This window comes from Diachasmimorpha longicaudata, chromosome 1 (genome assembly GCF_034640455.1).
Source record: "Diachasmimorpha longicaudata isolate KC_UGA_2023 chromosome 1, iyDiaLong2, whole genome shotgun sequence".
Classification (NCBI taxonomy): Eukaryota; Metazoa; Arthropoda; class Insecta; order Hymenoptera; family Braconidae; genus Diachasmimorpha; species Diachasmimorpha longicaudata.
In genome coordinates, this window is record NC_087225.1 from 11,113,064 (window position 1) to 11,137,645 (window position 24,582).

A 24,582-nucleotide genomic window follows, 5' to 3' on the forward strand; every position below is an offset into this window, starting at 1 on the left:
TTCATTTCTTATACCGTACGTCTTACCTTTCACCGTGAGCGACAACTCGCTGAATTGCATTCTCAAACTTGCGCCAATATTTTTAAAAAAATCGGATTATTATCCGACGAGATTTCGTACCTCAATCTATTCCCCCTCCCCCAAGCAATCAGATATAACCTAATGAAATGATAGTGACACTTATCCGAACAAGAATTACTGAATTCGTAATTGAAATGTCATTTTACTGAATTCTGTCCATCACGAGAAAGAACGATCTGAATAGTAAATCAATCACGTGTGACAGGCGCTCCGATCTGAATAAGCAATAATGGATTGAGTTGAGGAATAAATCAGTGGAAGAAATGAGATGAGATATTGCCTGATGAAAATTTCAAATATTGGTTGATTTAATCTGGCTTCAGCGTAATAAAACTGGATATTATTCATGTAGAGGAACGTAAAAGGGCCATTCAATTTAGAGTGATTCTGTCCTCGTCTAAAAACCGAATGGATTTTTTTGTAACGTAGAAAGGAAATATCATGGAGCTCCAGTTTTAGCTGCTATTTGGGGTTTAATTTTATTCGCCTGCCGCCACTCATCCCCGGTCCAACAAATTAAAAGGTATATTTTACATTATATCCGAAATCCTCAACATTAATTCTTTCGTTAGTACTGAAAGCTTTCTATTCCTTGAGTACGCCGGGGGTACTAATGCATTATAAATCATTTCATAGATCTAATTTTCCTTTTTCCTTCGCAATTTCGGGAAAAATGAGAATTTTACTCTTCTACTTCACTTCTATTGGCGTCTAACAACTGAATTAATTGTATGTCATCCAATTATTATTATACAATAATCATAATCGTAATTGCTGCAGGTCCGATGCCTCAGTCAAATTCTCCAGGAAATTCGGGTAAGATATGACAGAGAAATGTTTGACAAATTTATTAATTACCTACCAGCCGTGAATTTCGAAAATAAGTGATATAAACTTAATAAGTGAGCGACAAATGCTACAGCGAAAACAATTAAATCTTTCGCACAAATCCCCTCTCCACAAATGAAACTCCATTATGAGCCAAACTTCTCCGAAATTTTCGACTGCAATTGGATACAAACAACGTTGCAACCCAGCAATTGGATTTCCCTAGGAGATATCCCTCTGGGCACTAGTAGCACTGAAAACTTACGGTTGTCAATTTACTCGCACGACCCTTCCCAAAAACAGAGTGCTCCGCAAATTTCCTCGGTCCAGAGGCCCATAAAAACTATTCGTTGTCGTTACATTGGGAAAAAAGTGAATGAAGTCGCTGATCAGAGGACTTCGGAGTTCATTACTCTTGTTTAGAGTCCCTTAGATAAACTCTTAGCATAGGGTTTACCAAGAGGTTCTTGTAGGATCAGACGTGAGGCATATGAGGGTTATCCCACCGGTCGGATACCCCATAAGGATCATGAAGGTCACGAAGATGTAATGCTTGAAGGACGAGCAATTGAGGGATTTCACCGTAATTGATTAAACGACCCTTAATCCTTGGTCATTATGAAGAGTTCGAGCCCTTCCCAGAACCTCCGCGGTTTGGACCTCCCGTTGAACCCTCCACTCCACCCTTTGAAACGAGCCTGAACCAATGAGATGTAAACAACCTTTTTGGAACACAATTCATGCAACACAAACATACATAAACACACATACACACATACTTGTTTAGACTCTGGACGTTCTTGTGCCGCTCACCTATTATTTTCCTCTCCACCTTCTCTCGTATTTCTATTCAACCCTGTTGTCTTTTCCTCCGTGACTCATACGCGCGGTATCTCGGTACCTTGGGCTTAGTCTTCTGCCTCTTGTTTCCGTCGTCGTTCGCCTAAAGGCGATGAAACTTGTCTCGGGATTCACACCAAGTTCAGTGATTGAATTGAAAAGTTTATAGCACCTCCGTGTATACCGGAGTAGCTCACCTTCGTTATGCTCGGCTCCAGGTCTCATATTATTGATGCTGCAGTCATGAGGATTTATTTTATTTTTAATATCTTTATTTGTTGAAGAATAGGAGAGAACTCGATAACTGGGAAGCACTAGGAATTATCCCATTAGTAATTTCATGAGGCGATATACCGAAAGTTCCTCGCCGACGGTCATTTAACTGAGTACTGAGTACTGAGAACACAGACTTTTAAGGATCAGCAGAAATTCCTGAAGATGTAGTTCATCAATATTTCGGGATCCTCGGGATCGCCTTTGTGAACCGCATGAATATTTGTAGAAGAGATAGTCTGTCTGTTTCTTTGAAATAACAAAAATCTAGGGTATGCTAAAATGAATTTAGATCAGGGGAAAATCGATTCGTTAACCAATTAAGCATAATCCTTCCCTCTGATATGACTGAGCGATTTGTCATTATAATTTAACGTAACCAGCGGTAACCGTGCGCGACTACATTATCTTTTACCCTGTGGTGGTTTATGAAACCATTTCTCGCATGCTATATCTTTCCTCTACCAACCCGTAAATATCTTTGTAAACGAGGCGTTATTAGGGTCACATCGTTCGGTTTAACTGGATGATAATCTCATTTCACTGAGGACTCAAGTAACCGTTCAAATCGAATTAACAGTCTATCAGCCTCTAAATCAATTGAAAGGTATTTCAAGTTCAGAAAATTGAGAAAAGGCACGGCATCAATTTCTTCATGAATTATAACTTCTTTTAATAGAGGAACAGACTGGGACAAATTACGATGAGGTCATTTCCATTTTCCAATTCAATTTTGCAATTGGTGAGTGAACTATGAGCTCCGTAATTTTGACTCATCATTTTTCTCCGTCCATATGAGCGTTATGTGTCATACAGTTAATCCCCATATCCCATAATTGCATGATTGGATAGTTATCCCATTCCATTGACACCTCAACCAAAATATTCACTTCAGATTTGCCCCATTACCCCCAATCAATTGAAAACCATGCTCCAATAAATTCAAAAATATTTTCTTTTCAATGGCGCCCAACCTCTCGATAAACGCCGCTCTATTCAACAATTTCTCTCCCCGAATTTCCGAATGAATTGCCAAAGATTCAATGATCGAGTAAATACGTTTTTCCTAAAATAATTGTCGGCCAATACTCGTTATCAGTGAATACCTTACAAACCCCTACAATCCTAATTCACACAAACATTCACCCAATGATTTTGCGTTAGCTTTCAATTCACGGGAAATCGATTGGGGTCAACATTTTCCTGGCTGTGTTCGATGTAATTTTGTTTCTCCAGTGTTGTGAAACGCAAATGATTAGTCGATTTTATAAAAGAGAAGGAGCGATGACATCTGGGGTTGAGAATTAATTGAGGAGATGAACTGAAGGGATGATGAAAAATATTGGATACTTTGGAATTGCGGCCTTTGTGCGGTCGATGCGAGTGATTATATAAGAGAGGAGGGAGACAGAGGGCCGATTATGTACCTCATTAGAGGTAAGCTGGTCCTTCAGTATGAACCCGGTTGACCTAGGCTCCAGTGGAATGGTGTACGGGGATTATCATAGGAATTGGGATTATCTAAAGGGGGATGAGAGCTGAACTGGCTTTGAACAGCATAAAGATCAGTATTTTTTAAGGATTATAAACTCTTTTACGGGTCACGAGGATCACGAGGCTTGCATGACACCGACCTGAACTGATCTGTTGGGTATTTTGGGAACCGGAATATTGTGTATAAGGGTTATAAGAAGTCTGATAAGGGTGGTGGACAATTCCATGAACCTTTACATCTCAAACTTTCCCTTCGAAGGTTCACGACGGTGATTACGAGCCAGATGAGGGTCGTGTGAGAGTCGTGCGAGGTATGAGAGTCACGAAGGCCTTCATGTAAGCTTTGGAGGGGTCTTAAGGGCCTTATGAGGACTACCTCAGGCTCCTACGATACTTATATGGCTTTATCGTGATGGTCTCATCAGAGGTTCATAATACTATCGTGAGGATCTTTCACGGTTCCATTGGGGTCTTATGAAGGCTAGGGAGGTGGAGAGGGGGGGGGGTGCACGGGTTCCTTGAGGGCCTTATTATGTCCATTATATCATCACATGAAAGGTATGTGTGGGCCTCATGAGAGTTTCGTGAATTTCTCCGGAGGATTCATCGAGTTGAAATAGAAAGTTTGTGAGGCTTTTGCAGTAGTTTCATAAGGACCTTATTTGATTCATATTTGCTTCTCGTGTCATAGAGCCCGCATTAAATAAGAGACTCATGACTCTTGTGGCTTCTCATGCTAATTTACGTCACCCTCATCAATTTTATTTCCTTTCCTCCCTGAATTCTTCCTTAGAAATGGACGAGAAAAGCTGTAGCTTCCGCTCCCGAGAGTGCAAAAAAATTCCGTCGCTCTGGCCGTCCACTTTTCTACTTCCAGAGAGCGTATGGAGGAGTCCCCATTGTGCATACTAGATCAAGAAAGTGACTGAATCAGTACATAATCGCCGGAAGGGATACGAAAAAAGTCAGAACACCACTAAACATTTACACTCTAGCACTCTCATTCACGCGAAATCACTTATCTCCAAAAATCACTATGTTTATTAACCTCCCTCGTTGGTTGAGTTACATTGAAACTTGTGGAGTGGAATAGGTGATACCCCTTGAAAGACAATCGATGCTTCCATTAGTCCCTCCCCGAGTTTGGCTGCAACGAGAACTTTGTAATTTGGCGAATGTCATTGCTCCCTCAAACTTTTGCATCGGTGGTATTGAGTACCTTGACAGGAATATAGGTGGTCTATATAACCGATAATATGTACAGGGCTTTGTTACTATTTTCTGACAATAAATATCGAAGGAAAAGGCAGTGAAATTGGTGGTGGGGTGGGGTGGTGGGGATGGAAGGATCAGAAAAGGTCATGCGGACCTTATAAGACTCTCATACGAATTCAGTGCAACTGCAGAATACGATGCCGGTATGGCTCTTATGAAATTCTTGAGAAATTTCTAATAGACGTATATAACTATCACGAGTTCCTGATACAACTCTTACGTGACCCTCATGAGATTCTCACTTGACGTCGACATAATTAACGGAGGATAAAGAGGACCAATAACTCCATTAATCACCGTAAATCCCTGGGAAGATTTTTGTAACCCTCATACGCCGAAAATAAACCCTCGAAACCCAGTCAGAGATAAATTAATATCGTAATGACAAAAATTTATAATGAGACAAAGCTTAATGTCTGACCCCGTCGAAACCTTCCGTCCACTCCCCTGTTAACACAGAATTAATTATCAAATATTCCATTTCAAAAATGCAAATGAGGGGTTAACTGATACCAATGGTCGATACTGGTGAGATAATAGTAGCAGTTCACTCGCTGCAGTGGACGAAAGAGTTCAATAACAATTACCCGAAGGTTCCGTAATTCCCAAGTGAGAACAAAGGGCAATAAAAATTACAGAGGACCCAGTTAAAAGTACGGAACGTTCCGTAAAAATTACGTAACAGACTGTGTATTATGTACAGAGTGTCCGGTACATTTTCCCGGACCTTCGGGAATTTTAATCGGGCCCTCTCGATACCTCCACCCTGTTAACACAGAATGAATTATCAAATATTCCAATTCAAAAATGCAAATGAGGGGTTAACTGATACCAATGGTCGATACTGCTGCGATAATAGTCACTACTCACTCGTTAGTTCGAGTCGCCGTTAGAATCACCGTCAAAACGATTCGTCCACGTTAGTGATAACGGGAAACGACGATAAGTCAGACCCTTACGGGAACATCCACCATCCCTCGCATTACCTCTTTATAATTTACACCTAATCAAGATCAAAAATCATTTCACTAATCACTGTACACCCCACGACTTAAACCCTCGTGAGCCTCAGGGCCTCACTTAATCCTCCGAGAACATCCGGAAACAAATTATTCCCGTAATAACAAAAATTAATAATTCATAGAGATAAATATCAATTATTCTCTCTCCAGTTCGTACTTTTACCCTGATAACGCACAGTTAATCATCAAATATTCCAATTGAAAAATGCAAATTGGGATTTAATTGATACCAATGATCAATATTGGTGCGATAATAGTCGCAGCTCACTTGCTGGTGGAAGAGGTTGGAGTTTGCCTGAGTCACCGTCGAAACGATCCATTGATGTAAAGGAGAATGGGGGAGGTGAATAGAATGAACGTGGTGAGAAGGTGAAAGAGAGAATGTGAGAGGTGGAGGGATGTCCCGTGGGAACAAACCGGAGAGCTTCGTTAACGAGTCTCACAGCCAAGACCCTCCACTCTTCTCTCTTCACTTCCCCCCGGCGGCTGCTGGCACTCCTGGCAATTTACCGGGCTGCACCAAAGCACAGTACACCACCCGCTCACATGTGAGTTTAATGTATATGAGTATGCAGTACACTGTTGGTAGTATTCAAGCCCACGTTTTCCTATTATTCGAGATGGTATCTTCGGTTGCTCGTTAATTATTCGGTGGAAATGGTAAATATACGATAAAAATTGTACATTAGTTGCAGATTGTGCACAGGTACTGGAACTTTTTTCTTCCAGTGGGTTTCGAAAAATTGGAGAACTTGAGGTAATTTCATGGGGGTTGGGAATTGAGAGGAATTGGGAATTTTTGAAGAGGGGTGAGATGAAATTCTGTGGCTTCATGGGCGGATTTTGTGGGGATTTTATGAAGGGCTTGGGAGGTGTGGTTGGGGGCTTAAAAAGGGTCTTATGATCAAGTGAGGGATTTTAACTCTGTTGGAAATTGTAGGAGCGACTTTTAAGGACCTGAGGTTATAGGGTCATAGAATTGAAATTAGGAAGTCATAAGGGCTCCATAAGAGATACAGCAGGGTTTCATGAATGAAACAGTTGGAAATTCAAAATTCCAATGATTGTTTTATTGAACTGTACGTAAACTGGGTCATTAAATTATTGAAAATTCAATTCAATTACTCTGTGAAAAAAATTTCCAAAAACTGTATCAATAATTAAATGCAATTGGCGTCAACAAAATATAATTACGTGACTGGGGACTTCGAGTAATGAAAAATTTCGCTAAAAATACATTTACAAAAATATAAATTCCATGAATCAAGATCTGAACGAAAGACTTGAAAAATCGATATTAAAATTTTCTCGAGTCATTGAGAGTGTTTGCACCGCTAGGGCATTATATGCACCCCCGATATCGCGTCAATCAGTTCGAGTAGCCGTTGCAACAGCTGTAAGATTGATGTATAGCGCGAGTAAACGCGACCTAACACTAGTACAGAGACAACGATACGTTTCCACGAGCGTCACAACTCCCCTAACCGGGCAATTCTTATTTTATTTTCTTCGCCATTATTTTCTTTTTCCACTCTTTTACTTTTCTTTTTCAGCAGCAGGTGTAAAGCCATTATTGGTCCCTTCGGGGACATTATGTTATTTCCATTTTCATCTTTTATGTCATGCTCCAGCGGTGGAATTTTTTTTTCCTATTTTTCTGTACAGAAAGCGGTAAAATTTTTGTGTCTGAAGCAGGGGATCGTGTGGGGAAGGGCTCTTAACTAGTTGACCACACAAACATGCACCAACAATTCATGCTGTGTTGTCCGAGAAACAGTGGATTTCCTGTGTTTGCGAATTAGTCGCAATCAAATGCAAAATCTCATAGCGCAACACCGGCGTTGGGACTGGGGCTGGTCGATCGCCGATGGCGGATAAAAATTCTCAGTTCGTTCGGGCATCAGAAGACATCGCGAGAAATTCCCTCAACTGGAGAGTTATTTAATAAATTCGGGAAATATAGGGCGACATTTCTATTTATTTTCCTGAATGTGAGACACAGGTTCGAGTCCCGACCTGGCGGATGCGAAATTTTTTCCTCTCTAATTTTTTAGTCTGAAATTTTCTCTTGTCTTTCCGCGGAGCTTTTCCAAACCTAGGATACTTTTTAAGAGTTTTGCAATATTTAAAGGAAATAACATTCATAGAAATAAGTTGAACCTCCCAAATGATGGAAAAATCAATCAATCTGATAAAAAAAATAATACGAAGACGTATTTAAATGCAACGTGAACTAGTTACATGTAAATGAAAAATGTTCACCTGCGGGAATTGAATCAGGGCTCGAGAATAATCACAATCTCATTTAATTCTACTCCATGTATAACACAAAACTAAATCGAATAATCATCAATTATCATCACGTCCGATAATTCAATTACCAATTCAATTTTTTCTGTTATTCGCATTTTTCTCGGGTACGGAGAGAAACATTCCGTAAAACTGACAAAGAAGTTCCGTAATTCGCAGCGAGCACAAAGGTCTGGTAAAAATTACGAAAAGTCCAGTAAAAAGTACGCAATGACTTACGTAATTTTTACGGAGCGTACGTACTTTTATTGGAGCTTTCATAATTTTTATCGGACCTATGGTTCCACTAAGGAATTACGGAATTTTCGCCCGATTTTTATTGAGATATTTCTCTCCATGTATTATCGTATTTTGTTAATGCCATAGTATTGCCAGCGATTTCATTAATTATCAGCAAATAGCTTACGCAAGTCAATGTTTTTCCGCTATTATGGCGCTGAACTATTAATTAGCGTTGTGTAAATACACCATATCGCTGGGTGATATCGATAATGAGATGTTTGAAAATATTGGCGGACCACTTGGGTCAGTCAACATCAGTGGTCAAGTTTGACGTATTTTCTGTGGCTTTTCTGGGGCTTGAGTCTACTCCATTGAATAATGGGATAACCATCAAATTATCTGGATGGCATGGAAAATCGATTCCACGCACACCGCCATCACGTCATTTATTCGGAAAATTGTTCCGTCGAATGTCGCGACAGCCACTGAATGTGACATTCCGTCATTGTGGAGATTCAAAAATTCATGGGTAGAGAATTTTACTTTGGAGGAATGATCGATTGTGATGGAGGTAATCACATCACTGTGTATTTTTATCTCTAAACCTCATTGAACTTGAATGTTATTGCTCTCAGACCTTTATCAAAATTAAAAATAATCCAAATTCGATTAGAAACCAATTACATGCTCTCAAAAATCAGTTTCTGAAAGTTTAAATGAATTGAATTCCGTCCATTAATGTTTTGTAAAAAAAATCTGTAAAGCACAGCCCAATTTCCGGTACTTCATATTTTTAATTTCAGGTGTAAATTAGTCGGCAAATCAAAGCAGCTTTGAAAACAAGATGGAAAGACCGGCTGGCGTGAACAGGGACTATTATCCCCGAGATTTCGCGAATGCACTCGAATGCCGGGATAGGTCTTCAACGTACTCGCAGCAAAGTGAATTTATGGCCTACTGACTCGCAAGAACTCACTCGTTGAGTTTCTATGGCCTCCTAAATGGTGATACATACACGATTTTCCGTACACAGTGAACAAATTCTAATTCTCCCGTAGCGTTACAACCCCATATCCATCTCTTCCAGCCGCAATTATTCGCGTATTATCGAGTTCCATTGTACTTTCCCTCCATTGATTTTACGTTAAGGCGAATATGTCAGGACTCGTACACCAGCACCTGATTAATCTTGAAAATTCCATCCCGCCCCTCCCCCCACAGTCTGAACTCTCTAAAAATTCACGTCATTGTCACCAAAATAAATTCCGCAATTCAACGCTTCATTTAGAATGGATCCAATCCCCCGCATGTTGATACACCAGTCCTCGTTCCTGATTATCACGCAACGCTATAATCTGGGAGTTCGTTGGACTTACTCAAGCAAGACAAATAATTAATTATCCCCCTGGCTCGTTCAGCATTAGCAATAAGGAGTTGCACACGCTCGACTCTGTCAGACAATACGAGACCCCCTATATGAAGTTTCGTACATGCCCACGGTGTGTTGCTCCATTTATATGTAAATACTTGGCGCAAAGAGCCCTAGTCGCCAGCGGGACACTGTCACTTTGCCCAGGAATACCTTGGCCTGATGTAGATATAACCTAAAGTGGGGATTGGAGAGAGGAAAGGGGAGAGACTATGTGGCACGAAAAATAAAAGTTTCTTTCTGCCTGCGCTCTGTCTTACTTTTGTGAATCTCTCGGTGCGACAGGTGAATAATAGCGGCAGGAAAAGTAGCTTGAGTTGATATGATCTTGTTTCAGTGCTGGAGTTGAACGCTATCCTGGTGAATTGGTCAATTTTAAAAGGTTTTGGTTGGGTTACTGAGATTAAGAGAAATTGCCTTGGTTCGAGATATTGAGATAATTTTGTTTTGAAGTTTTTGATCAATTATTCAGCGCTAAGCACATTCAAGTATTTTCAACCATTTTCATTTAACCATTCAGTCGTCGAAAATGAATGAAAAATGAATTTATTGAAAAATGTCCGGAGACTTCGGCTCAAATGTATCGATGATGCAACTATTGACATTCGACTCGAAGAATAGAAAATCATAAAAGGGAATGAAAGCGAAAAGGCTTGAATATCTTTGAATTCAACTGCCTCTAGGATACCAGTGATTCTGGTGTTCATGACACACATTTTTTTGAGAGACTGACATCTGCATTTAAAATTATCCGGGGAAAAAAATTATCTCGCACCGCATCTGAGGAGCACAATAAGATGACTGTGATTAAGAGACAATTCACTTTCCAATTCACACTCAACGTCAATTCCCTCGATTAAAATCCTGACCAGATGAAAATTTAAATATAAACTTTGAATTCCCTGAATTAAACGTCTCACCAGGGCATTGAATAAGGAATGATACTCTCGAAGTGTCGATCGTATCCAACAGTGAACCAAAACGAGTTCCACGTCACCCCGAAATGAATCCACCCCTGAATGATTGATTTACCTGCAGCAGGATCACTCAGTGCAGTAACTGCAGTCGCGAGACACAGGACACAAACCCCGATAACGATCATCGTGCCACTGTGACGACGCGCGAACGTCCACTGACACTGGACTTACCCCGCCGCTGGTAACACTCTGCGCTCTCCCGCCAAATCGCCAGTCATGCGCCTGGGCTGACTATTTAAGCGCTACACCACTTGCCAGACGCCGTCGGCGCTCAATGTGCGGTGGGGGATAAATTGTTTTCGGGGGGAGTTGTCGCGTTGACAGGAAAAATTAACTGGTCCGAAAACTATAGGTTCCAGGTGACAATACTTTAATAAATAAAGATGAAGAATTTGTGTATTAAAACGAGTATCTAATCCCATTTTTTTCAAGTTCCATACTTTTTATTGGACCTTTCTCACTCGGGAGTTGTGGCACTTTCGCCTAATTTTCATTGAACTATCACCAATTGACCCGACGAGAATATCTAGAATGTACGTCAAACGTTTATTGGTATATTCAATAAAAATTATGGAATGCTGTGGATAAACTTCATTACATTAATTTACATTAACCTCCAGAAATATACGTAATTTTTATTAAATATTTTTTTCCATTTAATCTTTGTCGTTCGCATGGCGTCGAGGATGGGTCGATTATTCTTAGTGCTATCCAGCACGGATGGCAATGTGGAGCATTCGTACAAAACAATACTTAATTATTGATGTATGAGGGTGCTGATGGAGAGTTGATGCGATTTAACCTGCACCTTCATGTGCAATAATGATACGGAATATATTCAGTGGTGGTGGACTTCAAATAACATGCTGCACCACCTTTGTTATTATGCACAATTGCAAGCCCAATGTTCTTGCTGGCGTGCACGCTCGCGATGGGTAATATTACAGGAGAGGTAATTATCAATTTACCCAGTGTAAATTGATAATTGTGAATCATTCTGTTTGTTGCAACCGCGCATCACTGAATATTTATAATTATCCAGGGGCAACACGGGTTGTATAACCCTGTGAGAATGACAATTATTGATTGACAGAATCATAATGTATTGAGGATGATTGAAAGGTAAAAAAATATCGGCAAAAAGTTGAATACAATTATCCACCTGCGTTCAATCCATTATCAATGTTTTATCAATGAAAAAGTTAAGAGACTCTCCAACATTAGTTTTAATATTGGAAATCTAGGGTAATCAATTCCCATCATCCAACATTCTCACTGCACCACTGTCTCCCTCCGCCATTCATCATTGATGAAGCATCACCGGGGAACCGATGAATTCTTTATTTCTCCGAGTTTCTCGCTCCCGCTATCTCCCCACCTCTAATATTTTTGAGTGGAATATTTTTTCATTCCTTCCGAGTGATGGGAGAATAAATTCATCCGCCAAACATTCGGATATTTTCACTTCGAGGGTTTCGACGGGTTATTTAGACACTAAATGGGCATAACTTTATCCTCCCCTCAAAAGCAGCCATTTACACTAATCCTCCGTTCTGATTGGCCAATGAAACGAATTTATTTGAGGGAAACCAACCAACGTGAAAGCCGGAAATCATTTCAAAAGTCATTAGCGCAGGTTTTAGTATTAGACTCGGCATTTATCTAGCGCAAATGCAAAACTTGTTGTGGTACATGCCTTTTGTGATTAAATCAGGCATACATTCTTAATAAAACCGAAAGTTCATTTATTTTTCTCCACAACGAATGTATTCACACGCAGGACATAAATGTCTCACGAGAGCTTACCTTTTCTGGTCACAAGTAAATTGATTCACCACAACAAAATATCTCTTCGGGGGAACGTATAATTTTTCACGTTCTCCCGAACGTATCGTTTTTTTTAGTTTTTCCTCTCATGAATTATTTATTTTTATGGATCTTATAAATTTTAATTTTTTCAACTTCTCCCTCTGTGCACTGCCGTAATTCATTTTTCTTGGATTAAAAAAAATAATAAATTTTTGTAACGTGATATTATTGGTAGATAATGCATTTCACTTCTTTGTCATCTCAGTAAATGATAAAAAAACTCTCAAAGTTTGAATGAAGAAAAATCAGCGTGTGCCCGCTTCAATCGTATGGATGATGTAAGCTACCATCCACGCCAGGTTTGAATCGATATCACCACTATGACTGGCCAAATCGATTTCAATTTAGTCTCGTTTACAAGGCTCGTCTAGGGCTGTTAACGAGCCTTCGAGATTCATGGACAGGTCGAAGGAGTTTACCCAGAATGGGTGGAGAAAAACCCCCCTTTATACTCAACTTACCTTATTTCCTTATTTCCTTGTACTTTCATTCCCGCTAAAAGCTGAAAACTTTAGTTTCCAACTTACACCGAACACGATCCCTACGGCCAGAGCCAAATTTCACTGGGCTCAATCTTCTCTAGACCTTCTTGTTACTTTATGAAAATCCATTCGATTCTGGGCAATCTCGGGGATTTGTTCTAGCCCTCAAGCATTCGATTTTCCAACGGAGGAAAAAACATTATTTTGAATTAGCTATTTTGATAGTAAACTCACCAAACTCTCCTTTCACAATTTCAACTCTTCTCGTGTACTTTCATAATCGAACAGGATTGTTTTCAAATCTGTAATCAATGAATTTACTGTCAATGAGTTTTCATAAAATTTAGTCCTCTAACTCCGTATCATCAATTACATTCTGTAATCAAAATGGCAATCAATTCGAGCCTGGAGTGCTTCGTGTCCCAGATTTCTTCAGATCTCCCATATTCTCGCGGATTAACAAAGTCGGGCACATTCGCTGGGTCTGTAGGTAATGAGGATACTGTTGGTTCATGAATAATTCCATTTTCTTATGCATGTAAAATATATTTCTTATAATTCGTTAATTTTTTTTCCTCAGCCTTCACATAACTTCCAACATACACTTTCACAATTTCCTGGCAACAGTTACTCCAGCAGAAAATAGATCGTCAGCATAAAATTCCAGTACCGTGGGTACGGCAAAGTCAGTAATAAGACAAAATTATTCACTCAGATTGTCGAGTTGGATTGATATCTCCATGGCGGGACGATACACATACCCTCATGATTAGATAGTAATGCCTTGAAATCTCTCGGGTCTATCTAAACCGAAGCGCGAGCAAACTAAATTCAGAAGAATTCTTTTATTATCCCAAAAGGATGCTATATGAACTATTATTCAGAGCGTATGATTCGATGGATGAAAACTCAGGCTGATAGACATATCATCCGCCTTCGGCTTTCATACGCCACAATTTCACCCGAAAGGAGCTTTGTGATGTGTGTAACAAATTTTTGTGATGATTCTACTCCATTAGTGATGATAAAATACTCGGAATGGGAGATTCAAAAGGATTTTTGGCCTTATAAAGCGGTAGTGAAGTTTCTGGATCCCATTGCTGCAGATGCAGTAAAGAGGACTGCCTTCAACAATCGTAATAACAATACTCGTAATTTTCAGGAAAATATTTCAAAATAGAGGAAAACACTTTTGATTAACTAGTCTTCAAATGAGAAACACAAAAATCCTCAGTTTTTTTGCGAGAAACACAATATTCGTAAGGGCGAAATAGGAGAAGGATTGAGGGGTGAATGGTAGGGACTACTATCCACCCGATTCCCACAAATTTCGTCAAATCATTCCCAGTTAGGACATCTCCTCCCAGCGGTTCGAGCAGAAGCTCATCTTTCCAAATTCCTTACCTCTCGAACACTTGATCCCATCCACAAACGACCCCAATGTACTCCCTGTCATTATTGCACAACCGAGTAACGACCAACGAGAAAAACGTGACACTCGTCGCACACCCGCACTGGCTTAGCTGAATTCGACATGGCAATGGTGTTGTCACTGCATGCATTGCAGAAAATCTTTCCACAATTTCGACAATGGTGCTGCAACACACAAAAGAAGTCCATTTGAAATGTTGGTTTTTCAGGGATGAAAACCCGTTTTATTCGAGTAAATGGGCTAAAGTTGGGGTGACAAAAAAAACAACTTGGGGGAGGGGAAATGAAAATTACGAGGTGTACCATAAATCGTTGCAATTACGTGTGAATGGATTTCATCAGGTTTTTTGGTGATTTTTTTTGAGTAATATGAGGTAATCGTTGTTTCGACGTAATGACAATTTGTCTCAACTGGGATCATTCCATTCAATAAATTATCGTAACACAATTACACGACAAACTAGAAGAGCAAAATGGAAAAGCCTAAAATAAAACTGAATATTCGGTTATGAAGTACTGCGACTGAATTTTGCCTTCAGCATTGGTATCGAATTTCCGAATACAATGATCCCCTCGAGAGAACAAAGTGTCCACTTTATTCAGTCACTCGAGAACCAATTTCCAACCGCAAAAGTTAATTATCGAACCGTCCCGAGAAACCGTGACTTACGATCGAAAGCTCGGGAATCCCCTAGCCTTGAGAGAAGTTGGAGTTCGGCCAGATGTATATGCCACTGTATTACTACCACCGTCTTATCAGCTCCCTCGCTGCGGATACTTATAGATACTCATGGGTGTGCATAAATCAAGGTGGTGATCAGACGCTTGGGAGTTAATGCCCAGCAAATAATCCTCGGGGTGACCTGACTTTGAATCATTCAGTGTCTCCTTTGTGCATTAACGAAAATCAACGATTTGGGGAGATAATGATGATTCCCATTAACAATGGCAACCTGACCGATTTCCCATCAATTTTCCATGACATTCATTTTTTTCCTTTCGAACGGAAGCACTGTAATCGTTCAAATTCAAACACTGGATTTTTTGTCTTCCAACGAACCATTACGTTGTCCCATCAGAACTAAAAAAAATATTCTGTATTCAATGATAAATGGCTCACAAAATTCGTTTGAATGTTATTCCGACCGAGTTCGAAGTTCCAATTGAGTAACTGAATTACTACAGACAGATCGGTTACTCGACTGAGGAAATTAAGAGCTGGGAAATTGGGGATATGATTCTTATTGCTTCTATTGCTTTGCCCTGATAATGATTACAAATTATTAAGGCTCATTATTTTTCTTGTTCACTACTCGTTCATGATTTCAATGATTGCCATGAGTTTGTACAACGCAGCAGCTTTTCATCCGACTTTTTCACCGGATTTCCTCCTCATTTTTTCTATCCCCCATTCCACCATAATTTCCTGACTTATATATAAACAACTCGTCCGGCTTCATCGTCCATAATACTCACGGCCCCCGCACGTCTAGCCGTTGTATACTATTCTATATTAAACAGTATGGTAATACGTCTGACCGAGGCACCGGAAAAAAAAGTAACAGAGACGGTTACGGGCGTGTTATTATGCAATAACTTAGCCTCACACTGGGGTATGCTTCGGGGCGTTGAAATGGACGAGATCGGCTGGGGGTGCTCGGCCCAAACGTATTTTATAGCCCGGATGCGCAACGTCTCTATCAACCTGACGGCTCTGCGTGAATATGCATATCTATCCATGCTTGGCGGTAGTGGGGAAAAAACATCAAGAATATATGCGAGTATAAAACCATAGTGGCATGACTACCGAGAATTACGATTTATTCCTCTTCAAATGAATTTTCAAATCAATACTCCGCTTCTATCGTAAGGGTTGAACCGCGCTAAGCGTCAAATGATTGCCAGGGTGAGGTGGAAGCGCATTCAATGCTCCAGATTTACTGCTGAATCTTCGTCTAACTCTTAGGAAAAGTATTCACGAGAGGTAAATAGTCTAAAGACCAGATGTGAGGTTTGAAACCTTGAGCTCATGTGAAGGTCGTCAGGTCAAGGTCTCAAGAACTGACTGTAGATGACTCTTTCCTGCTTCATTTCTCTGGTTGCTCTGCTCGGTTTCTATTTGGGGGTCTGAGGGCGGGTGATGGAGGTCGAAAGCCTTGAGGACTAACTGAGAGACAGGCTGGGTGAACTCATGAAGAGTATTTGGGCTTCATGACCACTGCGATGGTCTCTTCCGTTTGATTCGGATAATAACGCAGCAGCAAGTTTTCTGTGTAGACGAAAACTTTTTAATCTGTACTAAATGCGCGTATTAATCGTTCTTTCCCCTTTTGCCATCGTTAATTGTACCACCGGGAGCCAAACTTTAAATTAGACAACAGTCTGCAATTAGTCCCCTTCTCTCAAAAGTCTATGAACCATCGCTCGGAATGCGCTGACTTCTCCGTACGGATTTTGAACAGTCTATGGAGAGAATCTTAGTGAGAATTCTCCTAAGTCAGCATGTTGAGAGCTCGAAAGCTTGAGGTCAATTCAGAAATTCACAGAGACTTAATGAATTCAAGGTATGGCTGGATAATTGCGGTTGAACGATTAGAAAGTCCATTGCCAAGTCACTACCGCATGGTTATCTCTACTAAGGGCCGCTATTTCTGATCCTTCGTCGCTCGACGTTATAATGTTTAAACTGAAAATGAGGAGAAAGAAACAGTTGCAATTAAAAAGTTTGATTACCTTGCGACGAGTTAGGTTGAACTCTCTGGTGCAGCCCTTGCAGTGGGTAACAAGTCGGTCATTCGCCCATGTAGCTGTGCCATCCTGATTAGCTTGATGGTGAGCATTGTCCGCTGCTTCGCGTAATTCAACGGCGGCTAGTTTAGCTGCACTCAATTGGCCACCCAATTCTTCAAGTGTGTGCTCTTGTTCAGTGCATATTTCACGAAGGGCGTAGTGCTCTTCTTGAAGGGCCAAGAATTTCTAGAATACAGAGCTTTAATGTTATTACTCATTCTTTTTCTAAAGAAAAAGAAAATTAAAGAAAATTAAAGAAGTTTTTTTCCCATTTTTGCGAGATGTGAACTAAAAGCAAATAATCATGAAGAATACTTGCAAATCAACCCCAAGAGTCAATGGGATTGTCAATACAAACTGAAAGGCCAGTAGACGTCCGTCAACTCTCGGAAGTGAATCTAAATTCATTCGTCACTTGACCTCGTTTATCCAGATTATTATTTACATAAAACATTACACAAAATATCCATCGAGTTCCAACAATTAATTGAAAATACTCTTTTATTTTCAACCCTCCTATTACCTCTTTAACTTGCTTCAGTTGGTCGATCTCCTGGTGTAACTGAGAAATCTTTTCAGTGTTGGATATCGAAGCGCCTTGGAGGGAAGTGCGCCATTCGCGTTCTACTCTCAATTCCCTTTCAACACCATCCGCCCTGGCCTCCCTCTCCGCCACTTCGGCCCCCAGTAACCGAACACGCTCCTCCACCCCCGTTTTTACACCATCAATCTCCTTGCATCTGAGAAGATTCAGAACATGACAAGGCAGACTCTAGACTGGAGTTTCCCAAGGATTTTCAATTATTAATTACGGGTAAATTAAATATTGCGAATTTCAGACGTTATCAACTTTAAATTGAACACGCCGATGCGATTGCTCTCTCCCCGACAAATGATTGATGATCAATGAATTTTCATACTCTCAGTTCCTAACTGGAGATGCACAATTTCTGAACATAATGAGTAATTGATAAGACTACGGGACTCCGCTCAGAGATTTCAATTATTATTCTATCAATGTCTGTAATCTAACGATGATAAAGTAGGAACAATTGTACCGATTAAGCCGATCAATAGGGTAGTGACCATGGCGCCTCTGCAGACGTGACCATTCACTAATATCCAGAGATAGTATATGAGTACAATCAATAAAAATAAGAGTTCAATAAATTGAATTTAGATATGCTAATAAAAGGACGATTGATGATTGAACGTATCAGTAAACAAGTCAAGAATATACCGAATTCAGATGAATACTCATGTTTATTGATTTATTATTTATAGTACAAGCTTTCACATTACTTAATCTTTTGCAATAGCATGATTTTAATATCAGGGTGATCAATGGTTTCTTTTGTCACTAAAACATTGACATTATGATTTTCGAAATCATAGCAGATTATGGGGTCCAATGATCTTCGGAGCCGAATGGAGTCAAGACACCCTTAAGACCCTTCGACTCTTCTGATCTCTCCACACCTCCCATTAACCATGCTCAATCATTCTATGTGTATCACGAGATAGAAACAGAGATAGCATCTTCTGATGATTGATGAGCAGGAATCGTTGTGTACAAAACTTGAATGCTTCAACTTGCACGAGGGGAACATTTACTAATCGAATCACTAAATACAGTCTCGCTCTCGTTTCCAATACGAATAACAATATCGCACATGATTAATATTACAGAAATCTCCGAGCAGTCTCACCGATATGAATTATTAGAGTGACACGTAAAAAATGAAAATAAACAAACATACTTTTCATCCATTTTTTGAATAGTTTCCGACATGGATGTGGTTTTAGCCTCCAGCTTAGCAATCAGTTCGGTTTTGTGCTTTAGGGAACTCTCGCACTCCTGAAAGTAATAATTTTTCAAAAAAATGCTTGCAACTAGGATTGATTACACCGATGATAAGCCGAAGTATATTATTTGAGTTAATTTCTTTGATTTGTTAACATAATTGTACAGTAAATTGAAAATTATTGGCAGCCATTCAATTGCTCGACGACTTTTGCAGCACGGGTTCTGTTATTTTTTCCCTAGACTTTGATTGAACTAGCAGAGGATCGTTATCGCTGGTACGTCTTGGAGATTTTCCATCGTCTTTTGGCGCCGGTGGTAAGCGGGGGTTGATAGGATCCTTTGGCGATGTGGGACTCATCCGGAGAAATGGCTTCATTCCACTTCCTGGAGTTGTTGGACTGTCTTTCATCAGGTGATTATACTTTTCGAGATTATTTAAAATTTTGCCGATTTGGTTAGTCTTGGCGTGTAGTCGGCTCACCATTTCACCCTTCTGAGTCAACTCCACCTCACATTCCTAGTGGAGGGGAGATTTTTAAACATGCAGATGTGATTAATTACCCAAGCACCATGTGAGAGTCAATCAGATGCGTGTAAATTGTAATTATTTGAAATGAAATTCTGTAAACGTGGAAATGTCATCGACAACTTTTGCGAACAAAGTGTAAAAGGATTTGATGTGAATGTACCAATAGCTGATCTACTAAATGATCTGGACTTTTCACACGATATGTAAGGTCCATTTATTCAAAGTTCCATCTTTGAGAAATATCACAATTATTTTCTTTTAATATTTCAACCTTGAGATCAACTTGTAGATCTGAAAATTATGATATCGTTTGCTTTTTCCTGCCTCTACAGATAAACTCCCATATCTTGACAGCTATAATTTTTAAAGATATCAGTCATAAATCAGTGCATTCGTTATGAATATCACTGTACTTGTCCTGCTGTATGTCTAAATGACTTCTCCACGGTTTTGAATATTTTTACATCGATAATTTGGACATTTTTGCAGAAAAATAAATAATAAGGGTGTTTCCAAAGATGAAATATTTTTTACCAAAAATTTATTTTAAATCATGTTTAGAACCACAACAGATACAGACAAAACCAAATTTATACGTGCAATTGCTGATAAAAATCACAACAAACAAAACAAGGACAAGAGCATGCGAAATATAACAACATTATCAGTGTAAAACCCAATTGAATTGGGTATTCCAGTAATGTAAATACCAAAATGTGTCATTAGAGATAATCAAAGATACTCTTTCACCCCGGGATCCGATCTATTCACCTGTAATTTTTTGTACATTTCCAAATTAATGAGTTTGATATCCTCCAGCTGTCTCCTGAGTGAAATGATTGTATCCTGCTTCTCGTGGATGTCTTTTTCAAGAAGCTTCATTGCTACCTCCATCTCAGACTTCATGCTGATCTATTATCCATAAACATTCAATTGATAAATTAATAGTCTTGATGATGATAGGGGTTTGTTAATTTTGATGAAATCTTCACCTGCAACTCCGATTCCTTCTCAGCCTCGAGGCGCAATTTCTTCTCGTTTTCCAATCTGCTCCTCAACTCCTCAATTTCCGTCGTTGTCTCTGTTATCTTTAAGGGTGCTTTGCCGTTCTAGAATAACAACGTAAATCAATACCCTTCGACAATCATAACCCCGACATTCTCGGAAATTAAAATACCTCGTGAGTATCCTTAACTTCGATTCCCAACTCCTTCTTGAGCTGTCGTTTCTCCTCTTGCAGTATCAAATTGTTATTGTTCGCTATTGCCAAATCCTCTTTCATAAGTGCATTTGTAGTCGTTAGTGATTCTACCTTCGTCTGAAGATTTGTAACTGTGGCGCTGAAATCAATAAGATTTATTTGTCTGAAAGTTTCACCAATGGCAAGTGAAACTGCTTGATTTTAAAAAGAACTTTCAAGTCTATGTACTTAAGATGACGATTCAATTCCTCGATGTAATTCTTCTGATCAAGTACCGTTGTCATGTTATCATTCTCGAGTTCCTCATCAAGCGAATCACCAGGTATGTGATTGCTGTTACGCAGATACAGTGAAAAGTCGATAACTCCTTGTTGACAATCCAGATCTTCTTCCTGATGACAACAACTCGTCATCAGTCATCATACAGATCGATTAATGATTAGTTTGACTAACCTTGACACAAAAGTTACAGTCAATGACATTCAATCCAACCAGCAATCCCATAATTACGATAGCCTCTTCACTAAGCATTAGAGCGTCAGTTTCAAAATATTCGGAGAGAAGATCATCGCGATGATCAATGAGTATTTTCAGGTAATCGGCGAGTTTCTTCTGCATTAGGGCCATGCGTAGCCAAGCCCGAGCTCTACCCATCGCCGTTCGGACAGTCGGCAGATCTCGGATACTCGATGTTATGTCTTGTGCTTCAGGGCAATATTTCTCGACTAGCTGTAGAATATCCCAAAGCTCCTTCTTTGGACCGAGCAGACCCTGCAAGGATCCAAGGAATTAGTGGTGAATGTTGTCTTCTTAACACCAAAACTTGGTGACACTTTACCTTCTTGGGTCGAAGGCCATGTCTCAGAACATGCTCCAGGACAATGAAAAAATGCTGGAGAGGCATGTGATCTGAGTCAAGCATGCGCCCATACTTGAGAGATGTCTCGATCAACTCTTTCACTATTAATTTTGATATGTTAACGAGGTTACTGCGCTCGATTATCACTGGATCGCGAGCTGCAATAATAATTACTTTGTATTTTCTTGGGGCTTTGGATCTGGGAGCTTACGAGCTCGACGCATTCAGAATCGTGAGATGAAAAGACGAGCGGACAACGCGATTTAAGCTAAGTTTTGAGGAGCTCAAGAGGGATTATCCTCCAGGCCATTCACATTGGTAATCATTCGAGTGAGGGTGATATTTTGCAAAATAAATACTTGATCACCACTGGCTATAACCAACCGATTATTGTGCCAGAAATCTATCACTGATTAGAATGTGAATGCTCAGGCTTTACTGTTGACATTATTAAATCCCACTTGAACCTCCTCACCAACAAGACACTCCTGACTCAAAATCAAGGCCTCGAAAATAATAAATTTCCAAAAGATCTATAAAACAGGTGCAAGCGAATACAGACACAAGCTCGAAAAGTGCTGAATTGGCGGTGGACTTAGCGGAAGAATATCGTAAAGCTCTGATTGTTCAGTTGTTTGCTGATCACGATCGTGAGATACACGATTAGTTGGTATACCACTGAGGGCCAGGGGTGGCGATGATGAACGCATTGATTCCTGCATTGAGAACTCAACGTCCTGGAGTTCCTTCAAGCACAGCCATTCCCCATCAACGGATACTCGGAAGTTACACAGGTAGATAGTGTCCTGTGCACCAGCCATGTCTTGTTCAATCATGGCGCCACCGTGCTGTTGAAGGTCACGCGGGGGCCGAAGATTTAAACCGGTCTGGGTTTCCTGCCGCATAGAAACAACTGGTGCTTGCGCTTGTCCTCAATCCACTGGTGATGTTTCTTGGATATTCCTCTCTTGTTATCGATCTTTGATAGCAGTGCAAGCTCTTTATCGATCAGCTGATAATGATTGTTGATAAACTCGGTGGAGATGATGACTTTATGCGTCGCAATCAAATTTCCTCGTTGAATTTCCTGATATTCATTGTTAGATGAAAGGTGACTTGAGGGTTTGGTTCGGTTTTATGTCGCGGGGTAAATGTCAAACGTTTTCCGAATCAGTACAACATCGTTCGCATAGAAAACGTATTGTCAAACTTATAGACTACTGGGTAAACACGTGTTCGCATTAACTTCAACTGTCAAAAGGTAATTGTTGTGAGTTCGGTTACGATAAGCACGGAATTACAACGAAATAATCCTCTTCGGTGCACGTTGTGGTATCGTGAAGACAATTCGACAAGAGACGGTGTGGTCTTGTCGGCGCATGACAGTATTGATTCTGGTGGACGACCTTACCTCCACCTACGATAATCAATAGGGGAGAGAAATGGGTAAAAGGTGAGCTCAGCACGTGGTGTCACCTGCTGTTAGGGGTTTGTACTGGGAGAATCATCTCAATGAACAGCTGTTTACGTTTATAAACAATTGAGCGCGTACATTGTGTCAATGGGTATTGCAAATCGAGAATTTGGAAGAATGTTTTTCGAATTTACTTCATTAGTGGGAATAATTATTTTATTTGTTGAAGCAACAAAGTATTACGAATAAATGAATCCATCTTAAAAAAATATTCTGTTGCAATTGAGGTGCTTCAAGTTGGTGCAACCCCTTGAATTTTATAGAAGAATCTCGAAAGTGCTAGTGTTTAAATAATTTATTAAGTGAAAAAAATGTATCAACTGTTCTTTTTTGTTTTTTCTGGGGCAGTTCCAGGATTTAGTTAAACTGGTAGAGCCAGCTAGGATAGGGTGACACGTGGACGAGTACTCATGACTACCAAAGACAATTATACTCAGTATTAAAAATTTTAAAGTAATGAATGATTGTCAGAAAAAATCGACATTTACTAAGTATGGACCAATGACCAAATGTCCTGGTTAAAGAAAAGTGTTTCGAAAGGAACATATGGGGAAAATTATACCTTTTCCAGTGGAGGATCTCATCTCGAAGATGACGTATCAATTTATATAAATTGGACTAGATCAAAATTGTGTATGCCTCCAGATTGCTCCAATATTAGTCCTAGGGTCCAATTTTTTATATTTTTGTTTTGTCAATTGAATTATCGTTTTGTCAATCCTGACTTGTCAAATAATCCTGACTTGGTATGAGTTTTTAAAAAGTTTCTCATGCAATTCAGTTTCAAAATTTAAAAATAATACATATTCAAAATATTTACCCCATAAAAAACTTTTCTAAACATTGAAATTAGTGGTTTCAACAGACCTTGATAACCATTCATCCATAATGAATTCGTCAGGATCACCATTAAAAAAAATATTCGAAACCATTCAAACTCGTTCAAACTTCCCGCTGAAACTGATAACCAGAAGCTATTCTACTCACGTCGGGGCGACCACCAGGCATCCAGTTTCCTTGGTCTGGAGACAACGAGATCAGGCCATTTGTCCTCGCGAATTGAGTAACTTGATGGTGATCGTGACACACTGGCCTGTTCGTTGTCATCAGACACCATGCTACCGGTAAACGATTTCTCAGACGGAGATACTGGTAAACTGTTTTCCACGGACATTATCACCCGTTAGCATTCCCTCGATCAATCGAATCACGAATAAAAAACACTCCCGAGCATTTTAGGCCGGCGGATTAAAACGTTTCGGGGGAAATAATAACACTTGTTTTTTCCCAATGTTGTTGTCGAGTCACTACATCACGGGTGCACGAATTGGTCCGTCTGTTTGTGATAGGTTCCTGACAATCATGGGAGTAGAGCGGGGTGGGGCGAGA

At 39.9% G+C, this 24,582-nt stretch overlaps 2 protein-coding genes across 7 annotated transcripts in view; both read right to left on the reverse strand.

The window, feature by feature from the left end:
• Window positions 1-10,944, reverse strand: part of LOC135166661 (lachesin-like) — a 40,975-nt gene extending 30,031 nt beyond the window's left edge. For both annotated transcript variants that reach the window (XM_064129141.1, XM_064129150.1), the window contains exon 1: window positions 10,807-10,944. In XM_064129141.1, coding sequence (XP_063985211.1) covers window positions 10,807-10,876 — 70 coding nt within the window. In that variant the 5' untranslated portion in view covers window positions 10,877-10,944. The remainder of the gene's footprint in view (window positions 1-10,806) is intronic.
• A 2,683-nt stretch (window positions 10,945-13,627) lies between these two features.
• On the reverse strand, window positions 13,628-24,533 carry LOC135166614 (protein RUFY3). 5 transcript variants are annotated; one of them, XM_064129065.1, is made up of 11 exons: window positions 24,181-24,533; window positions 21,699-21,877; window positions 21,314-21,631; window positions 21,089-21,252; window positions 20,837-20,999; window positions 20,652-20,768; window positions 20,431-20,571; window positions 19,084-19,181; window positions 17,847-18,063; window positions 17,267-17,509; window positions 13,628-14,698 (listed from the first exon to the last, which is right to left on the reverse strand). In XM_064129065.1, the coding sequence occupies exons 1-11, from the start codon at window positions 24,365-24,367 to the stop codon at window positions 14,558-14,560; spliced, it is 1,968 nt and encodes a 655-aa protein (XP_063985135.1). In that variant the 5' UTR covers window positions 24,368-24,533; the 3' UTR covers window positions 13,628-14,557. The 5 variants fall into 5 exon arrangements, with proteins under 5 accessions (XP_063985135.1, XP_063985144.1, XP_063985115.1 ...); XM_064129074.1 differs by lacking the exon at window positions 24,181-24,533 and adding an exon at window positions 24,061-24,118; XM_064129045.1 differs by lacking the exon at window positions 24,181-24,533 and adding an exon at window positions 22,282-24,028.
• Window positions 24,534-24,582: the final 49 nt, after the last annotated feature.